This window comes from Dendroctonus ponderosae, unplaced genomic scaffold (genome assembly GCF_020466585.1).
Source record: "Dendroctonus ponderosae isolate FM_Combo_2020 unplaced genomic scaffold, Dpon_F_20191213v2 Dpon_F_20191213_4, whole genome shotgun sequence".
Lineage (NCBI taxonomy): Eukaryota > Metazoa > Arthropoda > Insecta > Coleoptera > Curculionidae > Dendroctonus > Dendroctonus ponderosae.
The window spans coordinates 6467532-6484212 of record NW_026018611.1 but is presented as its reverse complement, the minus strand read 5'-3'; the positions used below and the strand labels follow the sequence as shown (position 1 = coordinate 6484212).

The 16681-nt window shown below is 37.4% G+C and overlaps 3 protein-coding genes across 13 annotated transcripts in view; 1 reads left to right on the top strand and 2 right to left on the bottom strand.

Annotated features, from left to right (window-relative positions):
* Positions 1–7970, top strand: part of LOC109537067 (potassium voltage-gated channel subfamily H member 6) — a 64342-nt gene extending 56372 nt beyond the window's left edge. For 7 of the 11 annotated variants that reach the window (XM_019903615.2, XM_019903609.2, XM_019903606.2 and 4 more), the window contains 9 exons: positions 1988–2133; positions 2358–2517; positions 2778–2888; positions 3526–3594; positions 4630–4841; positions 4890–5177; positions 5231–5349; positions 5976–6120; positions 6179–7970. In XM_019903615.2, coding sequence (XP_019759174.1) covers positions 1988–2133; positions 2358–2517; positions 2778–2888; positions 3526–3594; positions 4630–4841; positions 4890–5177; positions 5231–5349; positions 5976–6120; positions 6179–6220 — 1292 coding nt within the window. In that variant the 3' untranslated portion in view covers positions 6221–7970. The remainder of the gene's footprint in view (positions 1–1987; positions 2134–2357; positions 2518–2777; positions 2889–3525; positions 3595–4629; positions 4842–4889; positions 5178–5230; positions 5350–5975; positions 6121–6178) is intronic. The other 4 variants (XM_019903607.2, XM_019903608.2, XM_019903610.2 and 1 more) reach the window with 4 other exon arrangements.
* A 4001-nt stretch (positions 7971–11971) lies between these two features.
* On the bottom strand, positions 11972–15963 carry LOC109537068 (prion-like-(Q/N-rich) domain-bearing protein 25). Its single transcript, XM_019903616.2, has 10 exons — positions 15614–15963; positions 14980–15123; positions 14815–14923; positions 14564–14748; positions 14289–14492; positions 13095–13352; positions 12761–13036; positions 12584–12706; positions 12367–12528; positions 11972–12313 (listed from the first exon to the last, which is right to left on the bottom strand). The coding sequence occupies exons 1-10, from the start codon at positions 15651–15653 to the stop codon at positions 12114–12116; spliced, it is 1701 nt and encodes a 566-aa protein (XP_019759175.2). The 5' UTR covers positions 15654–15963; the 3' UTR covers positions 11972–12113.
* Positions 15964–16205: 242 nt separating this feature from the next.
* LOC109537071 (serine/threonine-protein kinase 16) overlaps positions 16206–16681 on the bottom strand; it is a 2798-nt gene continuing 2322 nt past the window's right edge. The window contains exons 6-7 of the mRNA XM_019903619.2: positions 16502–16636; positions 16206–16444 (exon numbers count right to left, since the gene is read on the bottom strand). Coding sequence (XP_019759178.1) covers positions 16328–16444; positions 16502–16636 — 252 coding nt within the window. The 3' untranslated portion in view covers positions 16206–16327. The remainder of the gene's footprint in view (positions 16445–16501; positions 16637–16681) is intronic.

The window sequence follows — 16681 nt, the reverse complement described above, 5'->3', positions numbered from 1 at the left end:
CAAGCTGTAAGAGAAAATTCCAATTAGAAAAGAAATTAATTTGAAAAATTACCTTGACGTTTCGATAACTATTTTCTGCTATCGTTATCAAAAGAACCTAAATGAACCTAAAAAAGAGTTTGTTAATAAATTGTGTAACAATAGTAGGATAATACAGTATATGAAAATTCGCTCTGACAATTCGTCTGTGAAAATTGAATTTTGATATTGAATTTATCAATTTGCACAGACGAATTTTCATATACTGTATTATCCTGCTAATGATACACAATTTATTAATATAATCTTTTTTAGGTTCATTTAGGTTCTTTTGATAACGATAGCAGAAAATAGCTATCGAAACGTCAAGGTAATTTTTCAAATTAATTTCTTTTCTAATTGAAATTTTCTCTTACAGCTTGAGCCTAAGTGTGTCGCAGGATACCCTCTAGGTGATAGTTCTTGATTACTTTTTGATAAATAATTCGATCTTATTGCGAAATAGGAGCACTATTTATCAATCTGTAATAAAAGACGTGCGGAAATTCTGTCTTTTATAAAGACAAAATTTTTTGAGGCGAAATACCCAACAAGAAGTTTGTAAAAAATGAATCCGCGTCAACAATATAGAACTTATCTAAAAATTAACTTAAGCAGACACATTTTGGAACTATGATAGAACTAAATTCGCTCTTTTTAAGGCAAAAGATCGCATTTATTTGCATGTGAATAAGTTTGGAAGAAATATGTTTTTATCTGCCAGTGCTCAATGGTCATTTTCAAATATTCAAAAATCAATTTTAGAATCATCTTTGGAAATTTGCATTCGGTCGCAAACATTTTGTAAATTTGCGACTCGAATGGAGCAAAACTCGCTTTTTCTAAGGCAAGAAAACGCATTTAAAAATCTGACTTAGCTTTGAAGATTTTGACTTGCAACCGACCAAGATCAGTTTCGAAAATTTTCAAAAATCCACGTGAAGAGAAACATTTAGGAAATTTGCGACCTTAATAGAACAAAGCTCGCTCTTTTTGAGCGAAAAGAGTGCATTCCTCAACTTGATTTCGCTTTGAAAAAGAAACATTTTTAACTGCAACCGTTCGACGGTCAGTTTTCAAAAATCATGAAAAAATTCACCAGAAATAACACATTTTGAAAAATTTTACCTCTAAATGAACAAAACTCGCTCGGTTTAAAGAATGTATGGGACTTAGTTTGGAAAAATTAAGATTCAAAAAATCAATTTTCGAATTTTTTTTGCAAATTTGCATTCGGTCGCAAACATTTTAAACCCTTTGCGACTCGAATAGAGCAAAACTCGCGCTTTTTAAATATAAAAAATAATTTTTATCTGCGACTGCTCGACGCTCAGATTTCAAAATTCCAAAAACCCACCTAAAAAAAACACATTTTGAAAAATTTCAACTCTTATAGAACAAAAGCTAAAGGCAAGCTCTAAGTCAAAAGCGCATTTCTCTAACTTAGTTTCGGTGAAAATAATTTTTATCTGCAACCATTCGACGGTCAATTTTTGGATACATTCTGGAAATTTTGAACTGAAAATGAACAAAACTCGCCCTTTTTAAAGCAAAACAGCGCATTTCTCTATTTGACTTTGTTATGAAAAAAATATTTTTATTAGAACTGTCTTGGTCAGTTTTAAAAAATTCAAAAAAAACTCACCTAAAACGACACATTTTGAAAATTTTCCATTCTGATAGAGCAAAAATCGCTGTTTTAAAGCCAATAAAAAATTTACGTTTAAAACGCTAAAAGTTAAATTGTCACTTAAAATTGCAAATCAAGTTTTAAAAAATTTGCTTCCGAACTAATCGAAAAACCGCTTCTTCAGAAAACTTCAAAGTAAACTGCAACGGAACTCTATTTACACGTTGCTGCTTCTATAAGCCGAAAATTTCTATCTAAAGCCAATTTTTCATGTTTTATTTCCCGATTTTCAAACCGCTTATTTCCGTACTGAATAAATCTCAAAAACCGAATTTTTAGGGAAAAGTGCATGCAATGTACTAGCTCTCACTTACTGTGATCTGCATAAAATCCATCGGGACGATTTGCTTGACGTTCTGGAACTCTATCCTGAATTCTTCAACCATTTCCTCACGAATCTGGAAATAACATTTAATCTTAGAGACGTAAGTATTAGATATTGGATGCAATTAAGAAAATAAGCCGAAAATAAAGATAAAAAGTCCTTCCTTCAAGATCAATTGAGAGCAAAATATGTTCAAACACATGAATCCAAGACATTTTCGCCTTCTGCACAAAATAAACACAGAAACAAACAGGTTTAACGCCTGCTGCAAACATCCAGCCTACTAAACTAATAAATTCGCTCAATGCAACGAAATTTGTTCAGGATGAGCAGGCCGGAGTGATTGCTCGAAGATCGTTCTACCCAAAAGACAAGGAAAGTCGGTATTTTAGAGGAGTTCCCTCACGCTCCAATGGGCTCAGTTCAAGAGCAAACTCTGTGATTGGTCGACAGGAGAGTCAATATAGTGATGAGTCCGAATCTGGTAAGGAAAAGTGTTGAAAATCTTCAGAGGTGTTAAAACCATCTCTGAAGATGCAAGGCACTCGCGTTTGCGAAACGCCGGGAAGAAATTTAGAAGTTGATAAAAATTCAGTCTACAGATAACTGATAGCAAACTCTGGATTTTTGTAAAGTTTTTTGATTTTATGTGGGTTTTCACTAGAAAAGTGTTGAAAGGAAGTCAACTCAATTCGATTCCTAGAAATTTGCCGTCACCATTGAATAGCCCGTTATGTGCTTTAGGTCATGGAATTTTGGAATTTTCTACAGATAAAGCCGGCCAGGATGTGACGCCATTGAATCTCGATTTTGGCGATGAAAAACGCCGATCGTCCACCATTAATTCTATTACAGGTAATCCAAGCAAAAACCGTGCTATTCAAGTGTTGCGAATTTTACATGAATGTAGAAATGTGCATAAACATCTATATAAGTTCCAACTGAACCACTGTAATCAAGGGATTTTAGAGGCTCACTCTTTGAATGTCCCAATCGTGTATTTGCGGCTCTAAAATCTAACAAAATCCCGGGTCTATAATAAAACGATTTTTGTATGCGTAAAAGGCTCTATTTGCTGTTTGGATAGAACACGTCAGTGCACGTATAGAGCCACATTTTCGCCTTTGTTCTGGCTTCACTGGCAGATCAATGACTTTGCCTATTTCTGTACAAATTAGTTCAGTAGATGCTTTGCCAGTTTATCATTTAAATGTTATCATTTAAATGTGCTTCAACTCGCCCCAAAACATGCATGACTTCGTCGCAACAACGTTAAAATCGTTTTATTATTGCAGGAGTTCTAACACTAACCACGTTTTATTACATGAATTTGTTCCATTATATCATCACTTATTCAGTTCAATTAATATTCGTCTTTTAATAACACAAATATACAAGTGGATTGTTTTTGTTTTTAATTTCAACGCGTCAATTAAGCATTGTTTGTGTTGTTAGAAAAAAAAACAGTTTTTCTGCATTTTTATGTGTTTAGGCATGTTATCGCAGCTGAAACGCAGCATTCCAGACCTCAGGTTACACAAAACCCATCAACCCTTAGTAGGTAAGTTCACCCACATCATTACTAAGAAATACGTTGGAAAACACAAGTTTTTGGAAACTTCTTCGATGCAATTTTTTAGGGTTTTGATAACTATTTAACCATTCAAAAAAAATAATTGCGTTTTTGTAATGTGTTTTGTCAAAACTCCCGCAAAAAAGAACGTAAGACTTTTGTCACTTGCTTGATGAAATTCTGTAAAAGCAGAGAAGAAGTTTTGTCATGCAATAAAAGTGAGTTCAAAAAGTTCAGTAAGCAAACAAGTTCAGGGAGGAAAGTTAGTTCAACTAATTTTAACAGGGCACGAAAGTTTTTTATGGCTTCACACACAACAGGCAATTTGCTTGTGGTAGTAAGAAGACTTAAAGCCTAATCCTTACATACGAAAGAAGTTATAATAAGGCTCTAAACTTTACATTCAACATGCGCAAAATTCTGAAATCAAAAAATGCGAAAGTCAGTGCCTAAAATTTTATTTAAACAACACCGAAACATTTTTCTTTAGTCTGAGTAAACTATTCAATCTCAACATTGCCTCCGTTTTTAAACAAATCGTGCAGCTGTCCACTAATAACCATCATTGAATCACTTTCATTGTACACTAACTGGACATAGATCGATACTAGCAAACTTTTTATTATCTATATTTTATATTCGTTTTATTATCAGTGGATTATGGACATTCTCCTACATACCCATCCAACTATCATAAAACCAGTAGCTTTATGATAGATGAGCATGATTTAAAGCATGAACTGGAATGGACTTGAAGTATTCATTAGTTAAAAAAATGGCATAAAACGAATTTTTAAACTTTGGAGTGTTTTGGGCGGTTCTTCATTTTAACATCGTACACTTCTAAATCCGAGTTCTGAAGAATCAGTTGAGACATCGCTCCGAGACTTTTAGCACTCATCAGCAGTGATCATCTAATGAGCCTTAAAGGACCTAATCAAATTCCTCCAATGTTCTCTTCCAGATCGGGATCACCTTAAAAGACCAAAGTGTTGTAAAACAAGTTGTATTTCTTGGTTGCAGCACAAGCCACGCCCCCGTCCTCACACCGCGTGAGAACCATCCGAAGACAGTCCTCCATCGAAACGCAGCAGCAGGCTGCCGCCCCTCCAATCGCCGCCACTGCCACCACCAGCCATGCTCATTCCAGTGCGCCGCTGTCCAGCAGCACCAGCTACTACACCAACAGCCCCAGTCCTCCGGTACCGCAAGGCGATCAGCCGCATGGGGATGAGGTAAAGGGCTGGCAAAGTCAGCCACTTTTACATCAGCGCGTGTTGCAGGTGTTGGTGCCAGTGGACGCGGGCGGAGGGCCTCCTCTTCCTCCCAACCTTGTACCTCAACATTCCGAAAAATTAGAGATCAATCGCTCCCATTTAGACGCTTTGTATAGCCAGTTAGATACGTTAAGTCGGAAGGTGGAGACGTTGGAAAGCTCACTGGGGCACGATGTGCGGACGATACTGACGTTGTTGCAGGAGCGCTCCACTGTGAGCAATGTGCCACCTTGTCCAAGCGGCCCGGTACCTGGATGGTTCGTTGGTGAGGTCGCAATGATCAAGGAATCTGAGGTGCATTCTATTATTTGCCTTCCTTCCATGTGTAACTTTGGTTTTAAATGTAGGTTCCAGAAGAACATTTAGCCATCGATTCTTCAGCCAGTCGCAGCCGATCGACGTTTCAAAGGTCCGTCAGTGAGCCGAAGCCTATCAGTAGAACGCATCATTCCCAAGTATTACACAGGTGAGCATATGAGGAGAGATTGGAGGAGAAAACTGGCGCCTATGAAGGCCAAATACCAATCAAGATATGGCGCACATTTTCGATGTTCTCGGACGTTTGAAAAATCTCTGGCTGAAAAAGTGCTGCTTCAACAACCTTTCCTTCCCAAAAACTGATGTGGAACATGAAAACTAATGTATGGTTGAGGCGGATTTATGTTTTCAAAACCGATTTTCTGGGTATTTTGCCTCAAAAATTTTTGTTTTTTTTTTCAGAGACAAAACTTCTTTTACAGATTGTAGCTAATTAATAAATTGTTAAACAAAGCGAAGTTTTTACAAATTGTGATTGTTTTGCTTTTACTTTCCGTCTGTTTTAGAAGACAAACATTTTTGACGCAAAACACCCAGGAAAACGGCATTGAAAACATGAAAACTAATGTTGTGAAGTAAGGTTAAACTGCAATAATTTTTGCAATAAATCAACAAGTAAATGTGTTAATGAGAACAGCGTTGTTTGCAGATGCGATCGAAGGTTGCCAAATTTCTGGTTTTCTCTCGTTATCTCAGTTATTACTAAGATTTAATGACGTACATATTGGATGACTTCGTGTGTAATTTTTTTTGAAAAACAATGAAATTTTCTAGGTTTGCCTCATTTAATAAAGCCTTCGATTTTGAAAGATTTCAAGATTCCTCTTGGATGGAATGCCTTATATCCAAGGACAAGGACCTGCTAGACGAAAAAACCGCTCCCATTGCTAAATTAGAGTCTTTAGATGAATTAGATTTGGTAGGTGCGACTGTTTCGGTTTCGATTTGATGTGATTGCCTGCCATTTTCCATTGCAGGAATCTCCTCTAGGTAGTCCAATAAAAAAGTTGAAAAAATAGCGACTTCTAACTGTTAGAAAACTGGAAAAACAAATTTATCAGGGCTTTTCTTTGCCGAAACACAAGGAGTGGGGCCGACAATGTTCAGCGGACAAGAACGGGCTCGCAAGTTGCTGGAAAATTCGATCCAGGATTTGAGGATGTGAATTTGTGCAAAGCGCGCAGCATTGAATCTTCCATTTCGCTCCAGGAATTTCCCGAATTTTTTTTGAATCCACCTCCAAGAGCTTTCTATTTGCATTTAACGATTCTGAAAAACGCAAATAAACGACGGATGGCCGCAGCTTTCTAATAGACTGTTACAAATTTATTATCTCCCTTAAGATGTTATACTTAAATCCATACACAATAACTGACTGAAGTTTTTATTTGTCGAGGGATTACAGAAGTATTGTTACACACAGTGATAGTATTTTTACTTATGATATAAATTCGTAAATGCTAAGAGCTTGATGATTACACTTTTGTGATGGAGCGGCATGTTTTTAAAGCCAGTTTGTCTCAATTGGATTCAGTGCAATATTGGCTTTAAGATGCATTTCCGATAGTGAGCGAGCATAAACTATACTGGGAATACCAAAAAAAATCCGTCTTGTATTATTATTAAAGTAATGAGAACAACGGTTATAAAACTGTTTATCGTTCTACATAGCATGGTTAAGATTCGCCACATTTCTTCTCAAACAACAAAGTTTCTCTAATAAGTTTATTGGCGTGCAACAGCTTGACTACGCAACTTGCAAACTGTGCAGATTTTAAGGAATTGGTGCAGATGAACAAAGGTACTAAAAACTAGTTTAAAAGACTGCGCCAATTCTTGGCACGAAAGCGTCTGCAGATATTGTTTCTGGTTTAGTATTGTATAATCCCATGTACAGAAACTGTTAACTGTTAACTGTTTAAGCCACTGTAAAGGAACTGGCACGATTTTCCGTTGATAAACCAAAGTGCAAATTAATAGGTAAAATTGTAATTATTGTGATATCCCTTCCATTGCCACTCATTGGGTAATGGTAGGAAATCTAGGGCTAAGGAAATCTTTCGCTTCTTCCTACGTCCGCTTTTTAAAGCTAAACATTTCTGCTTTGAACGAATAATCCAGGGACTGCTTCAAAAGGACAGCAATTTTCAAGAGGATTCAATGAAAGTAGGGACCTACTTAGTTCGGATTATGTACATAGCTTATAAGGCTTACAACGTTGAGCACCTTCACTATATCAAATAACTTGAAAAGCAATAAAAGTAGCGTTAAACGAGTCTAGTTATCAGCGCTGAAAATGGCGTTTATGTAAAAACCCTGTTGGAACATAAAATTAATTCTGTACTGTGATATGGGTGACAAATGTATATTTTCTAAGTGCATGAGCAAAAGTGCTTTAAATCTAAGGCGATAGTTTGTGAGTGTTGAGGTGGGCAAAGTCCAAATGTTGTTATTCTTGAGGAAAAAAATGATTGAAATTATGTTTCCTGTTTCGTTTACTGTAAGTAGACGTAAGCAGTTGCGTGGTCAAGCCATTGTTCAATACCGCTTGTTTTTCATCACTATTAAAGTACTTATGAAGAAGTTGAAAACGCTTGTTACCTATGAAATAAAAATCATTAAAACGAGTACATTTGATAAGCACAAAATATAATATGTTTATACACGTTTTATCATCATATTTTTAATAAATACTATATAATTTTGAAAAAAGCCCAAATAAAGTCGACGAGCTGTCTCTGTTTGAGGCACGTGCAGTTATTGAATCTTGACAAGTGTTTTTCTATCCGCAATCCCATTTTATTGATTTGTGAATTTCGTGAAAATCGCACCGACCAGAAGATTAAACAATAAAAATTCTTCTCACTTCGAAGAATTGTTTCTGTTCATTGTGTTTACATTGTTTATAATTAAATCCTCCATTATACCCGCAGGTGCTCATTAAGTTCCAACTAAATCGCTAATGAGACTTTCTTATACAGTGGCCCAAAAACACTGAAACTGTTCCAATCCTATTCAGTCCCAACTGCTCTTAATTTGGGCAAATATCCTCAGGCCAATGCTATTTTTTGATTATCAAAAATACCTCAAAACCTCGTCAGTTTAAAAAAAATTAGGTTGTATTGATCTTTCTTGTTAATCACCGGGTATACCCGGCAGACCACCTTAAACGGAAAGAAGGTCAGGTGAACGATAAAATCACAGATTGTTAACCAGTACTCGACTTTCATTTTCTCCAAACGGGTTCGCTGCTGCTAATCTTCAAATCTCAGCTGAGAAAGATTTGTAGCAGCTTGCTGCTTTTGCTTCTTAGTTTAATTTCTTTCTTAACATGAAGCTGTTCTTCTTGTGCCTAGTTTTCCTCGTTGCTCTGATTGCTTTCAGTGAAGCTGCGCCTGCTGAACCCTCTCTCAGCAGTGGTTCCAATGCGAAATGTAAGTGAAATTGTTGGGTTTTTGGGGGGCGCAAAAATAACTCTCTAACATGCGTTTTTCAGCTGCCTTTGGACAACCTTTTGATGAAGTTGTAGTTGAGTCCACTCTGAATGTTAAGCGGAAAGTGAATTCCGGGTCGAGACAATCGAGAAATGGCCAAGACGCTTCGGTTAGGACAAAACGGCAAGAGTAAGTAGGAAATACAACAGGTGAAAAAATTTTTGTGCCCAGTCGAAAAAGAATGCTTTGATTGATTGCAAAAATTACTTTCCCAAAAGAGGGTAAAGTCCGATATTTTTGAAAAAAGATTCAAATTCTCCGAATATTAATAGCTTTGTTTGTATAATAGTGGCATAGTGTTGCATTGCTGAAAACTATTTAAATAACATTCTAAGCACAAAAACTATCATCTAGCTCCAATTCAAAAGTTTAAAGAACAATTACACCTATCGTTGAATGGTCTGGTCCATTGCTTCTTCTCAATGTAAATCTGGTGCGTTTTTCGGGCCTCCAGGCACCCAAAACTCACCAGTTTTTAAGATTCATTGGTGAAAACAATTAGTTGTTGACAGTTTTCTTAGAAAGTCTTGATTTCAAGAAGTTTTAGGTTTGTGGGTTTTTTTGAGATGCAAAATCAAACACCGCACGGCTTTTTTCGAAGTTTCTCAGGAGCCATTTGAGCCACAAAATTCCTTTTGGCATCGTTGGATAGAGAATTGAAAATCTGATTCAGTCATCACAGGATGAGTGAGGAAATYCGAGTAGTTGTAACCCAGAAAGCGAAATTTGAATAGCAGACACTTAGGTGTAAGATTTTGCCAAAATTGCATGTTTTCCGTCCCGTTTTTGCTCATTTCTCGGAAGCAAAATGGGCAAAACGCTCTATTTTTACATCATTTTATAGAGATCTAAATGGCCTCTTTTGAAAGTGAAGCATTGATAACGAGATGTAGGCCGTTTTCTCTAAAAGTATTGATTTCAAGAAGTTGTAGATTTGCGTGGTTTGTTTCTGAGTTGGAAAATCGTCTCATACATGAAGCTGCTTTTTCCGAAGTTTCTCAAGAACCATTTGAGCCACAGAATTCGTTTTGGCATTGTTGGATAGAGAATTGAAATCTCGATTGAGAAATAACAACATGAGTGAGGAAATTCGATTAGTTTTGACCCAGAAAGTGAAATTTGAATATCAGACACTTAGGTGCGAGATTTTGCCAAAATTTCATGTTTTCCCTCCCGTTTTTGCTCATKTCTCGGAAGCAAAATGGGCAAAACGCTMATTTTTTACATCATTTCAGAGAGAACTAAATGGCCTTTTTAGAAACTGAAGCATTGATAACGAAATGTGGACAGTTTTCTCAAAAAGTGTTGATTTCAAGAAGTTTTAAATTTGCGTGGTTTGTTTCTCAGTTGCAAAATCGTGTCAGACATGCTTTTTTCGAAGTTTCTCAGGAACCATTTGAGCCACAAATTTCGTTTTGGCATCGTTGGATAGAGAATTGAAAATTTGATTCAGTGATAACAACTAGCTTGAGCTTGAAGCTTCGGGTTTGAAGCTGAAGGTTCGGATTTACGAAATTAATCAGTCAAATAATGAGCAAATTGCTGAAGAGCCCAAATGTCCTCTCAACAAATTCCCGTTGAACATGGAAATTGCTATTTCGATTTTCAGAAATATCGAATTCAGAAAACTAAAATTCTTCTTAAATTCTCAAATAAAAAATATCTTTTTCGTATGAATTGAAAAAATCTGAAACTAACAGTGATTTCGCGGTTATTTCGTGAAACTCACCAGTTTGATCAATTTGTTAATTAAGCGTTTTATCCATCGACACATAATCTAAAAAATGAGCTTTGAACATCAAACAGCTGGCTTTTTAGGCCAGCCTGCAAACAGCTAATTTCATGTTCCSYASCAGAACGGGCGTAAGAAATATATTAGCAACAGGCATGTTGTTGGCGATAATAGAGTAAATTTCCGCCATGCCCTGATAAAGGTCTACACGAAAGTCCACTAGCAGACATCAAATCGCAGGCAATTTAAACGGAAAACCCCGCAGAATAACACTACAATGTCGACAAATTAATGTGTTTGTCTGCAGGCAAAAAAACAATGAACTGAGAAGCTTCCATTTAATAAATATCAAAAGTAGCACCCCGGCAAGAATGTGCATCGTTTGCTTACGGATTGTGTTGTAAGCGTGACATGCATAAGCTAAACCGTTCATAATTTGCAAAAGTTGCACGTTGTGCAATATGCAGCAATTTCCATATATTCGAACTTCTTTCTCTTCGAAGAGTAGCAGGAGCTTTAAAAACCGGCCGAAAATATGGAAATATCCTCAAAACTCCACTACTGAATGCCAGAAGGCTCCTGTCATAAGTCCTGCCGAGCCTGACAGCGATAGACGTCAGAAAGTTGCACATTTGAAAACCGCGAATTTTTGCAAAAAACACCCCACCGATCGGGAAAATTACACAAAACGGTGAAGAAAAGCTTCATTTTCGGGAATATCAAGAATATTTCACACAAACCCGGAAAAAAGTTGGGGTTTTTTTTGCATTTTCCGCGGAGCACCACACACACGGTCTTTCCTGCTCTGCAGTAAACAGCCGTCTGAGGAAATGTTATGGGCATTGACGTGATCACTTGATAAAAATAAATCAGGCTTTTTCGCAAAAAATAGCCCATTTTCATAGCAGCAGATTTTTTTCAGACATTTTCTGAAAACTTACCGAACCTCAAAACTCCACTCTTGAACCCGAATCCCTGCCAAATTCTACCAGGTCTGACAGCGATAGACGTCACAAAGTTGCAACTTTAAAAACCGCATATTTTTGCGAAAAACTACATAAAACGGTGACGAAAACCATAATTTTTGAGAAAATTATCAATATTGCGCGCACAAACCGGAAAAAGTTGGGTTTTTTCTTAATTTTGCCTGAGCACAATACGCACAGTCTGTCCCAAGGCGCAGTCAACAACCGACTGAGGAAATGTCATGAGCATTGACATAAAACAGAATCAACATAAATAAAGGCTTGTTTTTTATAAAAATGGCCTTAGGCTCAAAAAATTGCTCAACTACACCAATAGTTGAATCTTCAACAGTCAATTGCTTCTATCGGTCTTCCAAACAATTTAAAAGCCTTCAAGCTTCCTTCACTCAAACGAAATCATTGTTCATTTCGTCTCAATGTCGTTGCTTTACCACGAATCACGAGAAACAGCGGCAATGCACTAAATGCCCACTTTTTAATCCAAATTTTTTCCTTTCCAGGACCCACTGATGCAGGCGCAGCCCCATCATCAGGCAGTTAATTAACAATCAACTTCGCTTATCTGTATAAAGCCATGTACTTAATAAATTATATCTGAAAACAGTTCATAATTTACTACTTGCACTAACAATCAGTTTTAACTCTCTTGGGCCCTAAAGCCATTCAACCGCAGATCTTTAACAGTGTTCCATGTTCGGTTTCAATGCCGTAATAGAACGAAAAGGCCCACTAAGGCCAGGGTGTGGATGTTTAAACTTGAACTGGCTGCTGCGGACTTTACGCAGACATCCTGATTAAGGGACGAGCCGATCGGACATTGGCACAACATGTTGCGGCATTCGAAGCTATCGCCCAGAATAATCGTGCAGTCCATTTTAGTTGTGCACAGCGAACCAGGATCTGCAAGCGCCATAAGGGTTAGCTCCCTTCTATTCTAGTCTGCTGTGACTTACATTTGCGCAGGTAACACGTCTGCTCTTTATCCACATAATCGTCTGCGCACAAACAGCGACTGGTAGAGTTCTCTGGCGCAGAGTCGTCTAGCAGACAGGAAGCATGCGGCAAGTTAGAGCACTGCTCTTTGAAAACACACTCTTCATATAGAGCTGTTGAGTCTAAAAAAACCACAACCGTAGGCTTTGCCTGAGATAAACGGAGGGATTTTCTTACACTTTTCACACCGTAATCCATCAGTTGCATAGTCCAGGCTTTCGCAGCGACACTCATCATCCTCTGAGCATTCAGCATGGTTTATATGGGAGCAGTTTCTCACCTCGCACGAAGACCCGATCTCTGCAACCGCAAAAATGAGGCAAAACACTCAAAAAACAGCTACCAACTCCTTACTGGGCAAACACAAGCTTTCTTCGCTTGGCCTGTAGAAGCCTTCAGTGCACTGGCAATGCTCATCCACGCATGTTTCATAAAGCGCACATTCGGAGTCGGATAGACACAGTCCGGTCCAATCAGCATCCTCCTTCAAATTGCAGTAGAACGAGGTTTCATTGAAAACAGCCTGGCTGCTGCACACACACTTTTGTGTAGCTGAGTCGCAGTATGCGTAGTTGCCCATCGCTTTGCACCACTCATTCGTCATGCAGTTGTCCGTATATTGGAGAGTAGCTGGAATTATAATATGAAATATCAGTGAACCCAAACTAAGCTGGTTGCTTCGACGCACTTTTAGTGCATTCCCTATTGGTGCCGTCCTGGAACCAGTAGCTGCGGCAATAACAAGCTCCATTTGAATAGCTTCCAGGCCTGATCGGACAATCTGATACGTTGAAGTTGGTTCTTGTGATATCAGGCATTCCCAATTCCGCAATACATTTGCCTTCGTGCAGGAAAAATCCCTGTCTGCAGATGCATTCGGAGTTTTTGAAAAATAGCGTTTTGGGGCAGTTGTTGCATTGTTCCTCAGTGAATGCGGTCAAATTGCCTGAAATTGTATTAAAATTATAATTATTTTGAGAAATTGTGGAAATTGAATGCAAAAACGTGTAAGTTTAAAAGCGCATGATTTCGAAAACCATGCAATATTTCTGATTAGTCATAAGAACCTTTTCAATGAAGAATTTGAAGTCCTACATTTTCCAAGATAAGGTGAATCAAAAATGTTGACTTCCATGGAGGTAAACCAAAAATTTGGTGAGTCATTCGATATTTTCGTGGATACCTCGGAAACGGCCGGAACTAGCTGAATAATTATAAGAATCTTTTCGACAGAGCGCCCGAAGGGCCATTTTTTGATAGGAATTTTTATTAGAAATTCCTAACCTATAAAGAGATAGAAGTAAAATTGCTAAATTTTCAACGGCGGTTTATGTTTAAGAGCGTCTATCTTGGAAACCATTGAGAATTTTCGAGTAACTATTAGAACCTTTTCTATAGAGCGTCTCCAGAACTGTCCTTTCTTCGTTAAGTGTTATCAGAAATTTCTAACCTTTAAAAAGTTATAGTGAAAATTATACATTTTTAGCGGCAGTCGATGTTTACGAGCGGGCATTTTGTAAACCGTGGCGAATTTCTGAGTAACTATTAGAACCTTTTCTATAGAGCGTCTCGAGAACTGTCCTTATCTCTTTAAAAAACATCTGAAATTTTATACCTTTAAGAATCAGACAAAATTGTTGAAAACTCTTCACCGTTTGCACACATCTGGAAAAACATCAGAAATATCGCAAGATCGATAAAATGCAGTAAAATGCTTAAGGACGTGGTACTATTCGCGTTTTTGCAGACATTGCGGATTATACTCCAATTACAATTTCTGGATGTTTTTCACTAAAAACAAACAGCAAACCGCGTTTAACAACCAATTTTCCAGAATTATTTCAAACCCATGCTATCAGCAGCACAGAAACCATCCACTTACCTTCAAGACAAACATCATCAAATATATCAAAATCCTCAGACTGTAGTTGATCCAGCACCAAATCAACATTGTTCTTCGTGTTATTCAATTCAGTAATCACCTGGCCCGGATCAGCAACACATACGCCCAACTCACAATGGCTAGTGATGGTTTTGTCCTCGAAAAGACTCGTCTTTGGAAAACAATCATTAAATATTGCGCAAGCTGGAATTGAATTAGGAAATTTGAAAAAACCCAATCCTGGAAAGAGCGTGTAAAATTTTCCAAAGGCTTACTTTCATTAACCACGGCCTTTAGGCGACAGCCATCGGCTCTATCATAGAAACCGTCGCTGCATTCGCAAATGCTGCTGTTTCCGCAAGTTAATGCCAATGGATTGTCCAAGTCCATACAAATTGTATCCGTGGAATCGCATGGTTCGTTCTTCTTTGCGTATTTAACGCATTGTCCCTTGTACCATCTAGTAGACAATTAACTAGTCAGTAAAAAATTAAGTTTTGCTGTGGATTCATCTCCTTTGACTTACCTGAAGCCGGACTCGCAAGAACACACGTTATTAACGCACTGGGCATGATGGCCCAGAAAATCCGCACATTGCTTGCTTTCGTAGCAAATGTCTCCGTATTCTGTTGCATCTAATTCATTGTTAATTAATTATTTGTTTTTACCTATATAATAATGCTCTGCTTACATTTTACACATTTTCCTTGCTCATCCAGGTAATACCACAAGCTGTCGCAGGTGCAAATTTCATTTTTGCATACGCTTTTCTCCTGAGGTACACAATCGCTGTTGTTGACGCAATTCTCGTTTAAAGCCACGCAAAATTCACTAACTGTAATATAAAAGTGCGTGTTTTTTTATTTTATTTGTGAATATTGCAGGAATTTGAATCAAAGACGTTCCTGCAGCCGCTGCTGTGTTGAAGAATTTAATTTGCACAGCGCGCTTTAAATAATCCAGTTAAGGTATGGAGCCTGAAGTGATTTCCAGCTATTTTAGTTAAAATGCAATTAGTTCTTAATAATCATAGTAAAATGAAGTCTAGAAAATCCTTTGCGATACTTGAGATTTCAATGTATAATTTTAAGCGTTTCGTTACATTTTCAAGTGTTCCTTAATTTAGGCAATTTTGACGAAACCTGATGGTACTCAAGTAGTGGAGATTGACGCAGCTGCTTTTCCATTTTGCCTCGATTTAAACGACATCAATATTCACCCGCATAAGACAAAGTTCAATAAAAAAACTTAGTAAAAGCACTTTTTTGATTAAATGTTAAACAGAAAATTAGTTGTTTCTTTTAAATGAATGAAAAAGTACTCACCGGCAGCAAATAAAAAAATCAAAGCTATCAGCTTCCACATGACGATCTTTCAAGCCAATCGCGGTCACTGAATTCTCGCTCATTAATTAATCTCCTGGACAACTCAGAATCTAATATGAATTACTATATTTTAATCAGCTTCTTAATCTACTTGAAATCGATCACTTTCCGCTTTTCCCAAGTGCCCAGATGATTCATCCAATGAAGCTTTAACATACTTTTTTCCGATAAAACAAATTCCAGTGGAAGTGGAAGATAAACGATATTCATCCTAATCACTTGATGCTTCAGTTGCGGCTAAAGCTAACTGAAATAATTAGGGGACACTGCAGAAGCCTCAACATTGGAATTGGAGCATTTAAGACAAAATCAAATGTTTCCAGTCAGGGTTTATCTCGAGATTTTGCAGGTGTTCTCTCGACAATCGAATCTAATATAGAAACAGGTGATAACGGTGGTGTTATCGGTCAATCCATATCCGTAAGATTCCCAAAGCAGGTGTGGAATTTATCAGTTTTACAAGGATTTTGAAATGTTGGGAGCCAGTGGGGATTCAATGCTGCCAAGTACACATGTTGAAACAGATTCGGGATATTTTGCTAACATTTATATCAATTAGCGCCTTTCTGACATACATGTATACTTAAAAATAATCCATTTACAATAGTAAAATTGGCTAAAAGCAGCCACAAAAGTGAGGCAGTAGTACTAGCATTAAACAGCAGTATCAAGAGTTCGTTTATACAAATCAACTTGTTCTATCACATCATCGATGTACGGTCTTTCGGCAGGATTGACTTTCAAAATAGACAAAATTTGGTCATGCAGTTCCTGAAACATTGAAAAAAGTTGGAGAATGCTTAATAATTTGTAAAACGCGCAGCAAACCTTTGGAAAAGGGGCGTCTTCAGGAAAGTATATATTTCCAGATATCACAGCCAGGTTCACCGAGTCGCCTCGTTCATAAACAGCATCAAATGGCGATTTAAAGTAAAGCAGGGCATAAAGGAGACAACCTAAGCTCTGAAATGAAACAATCGATATTAAAAAATTCAGTAATTTTGATCG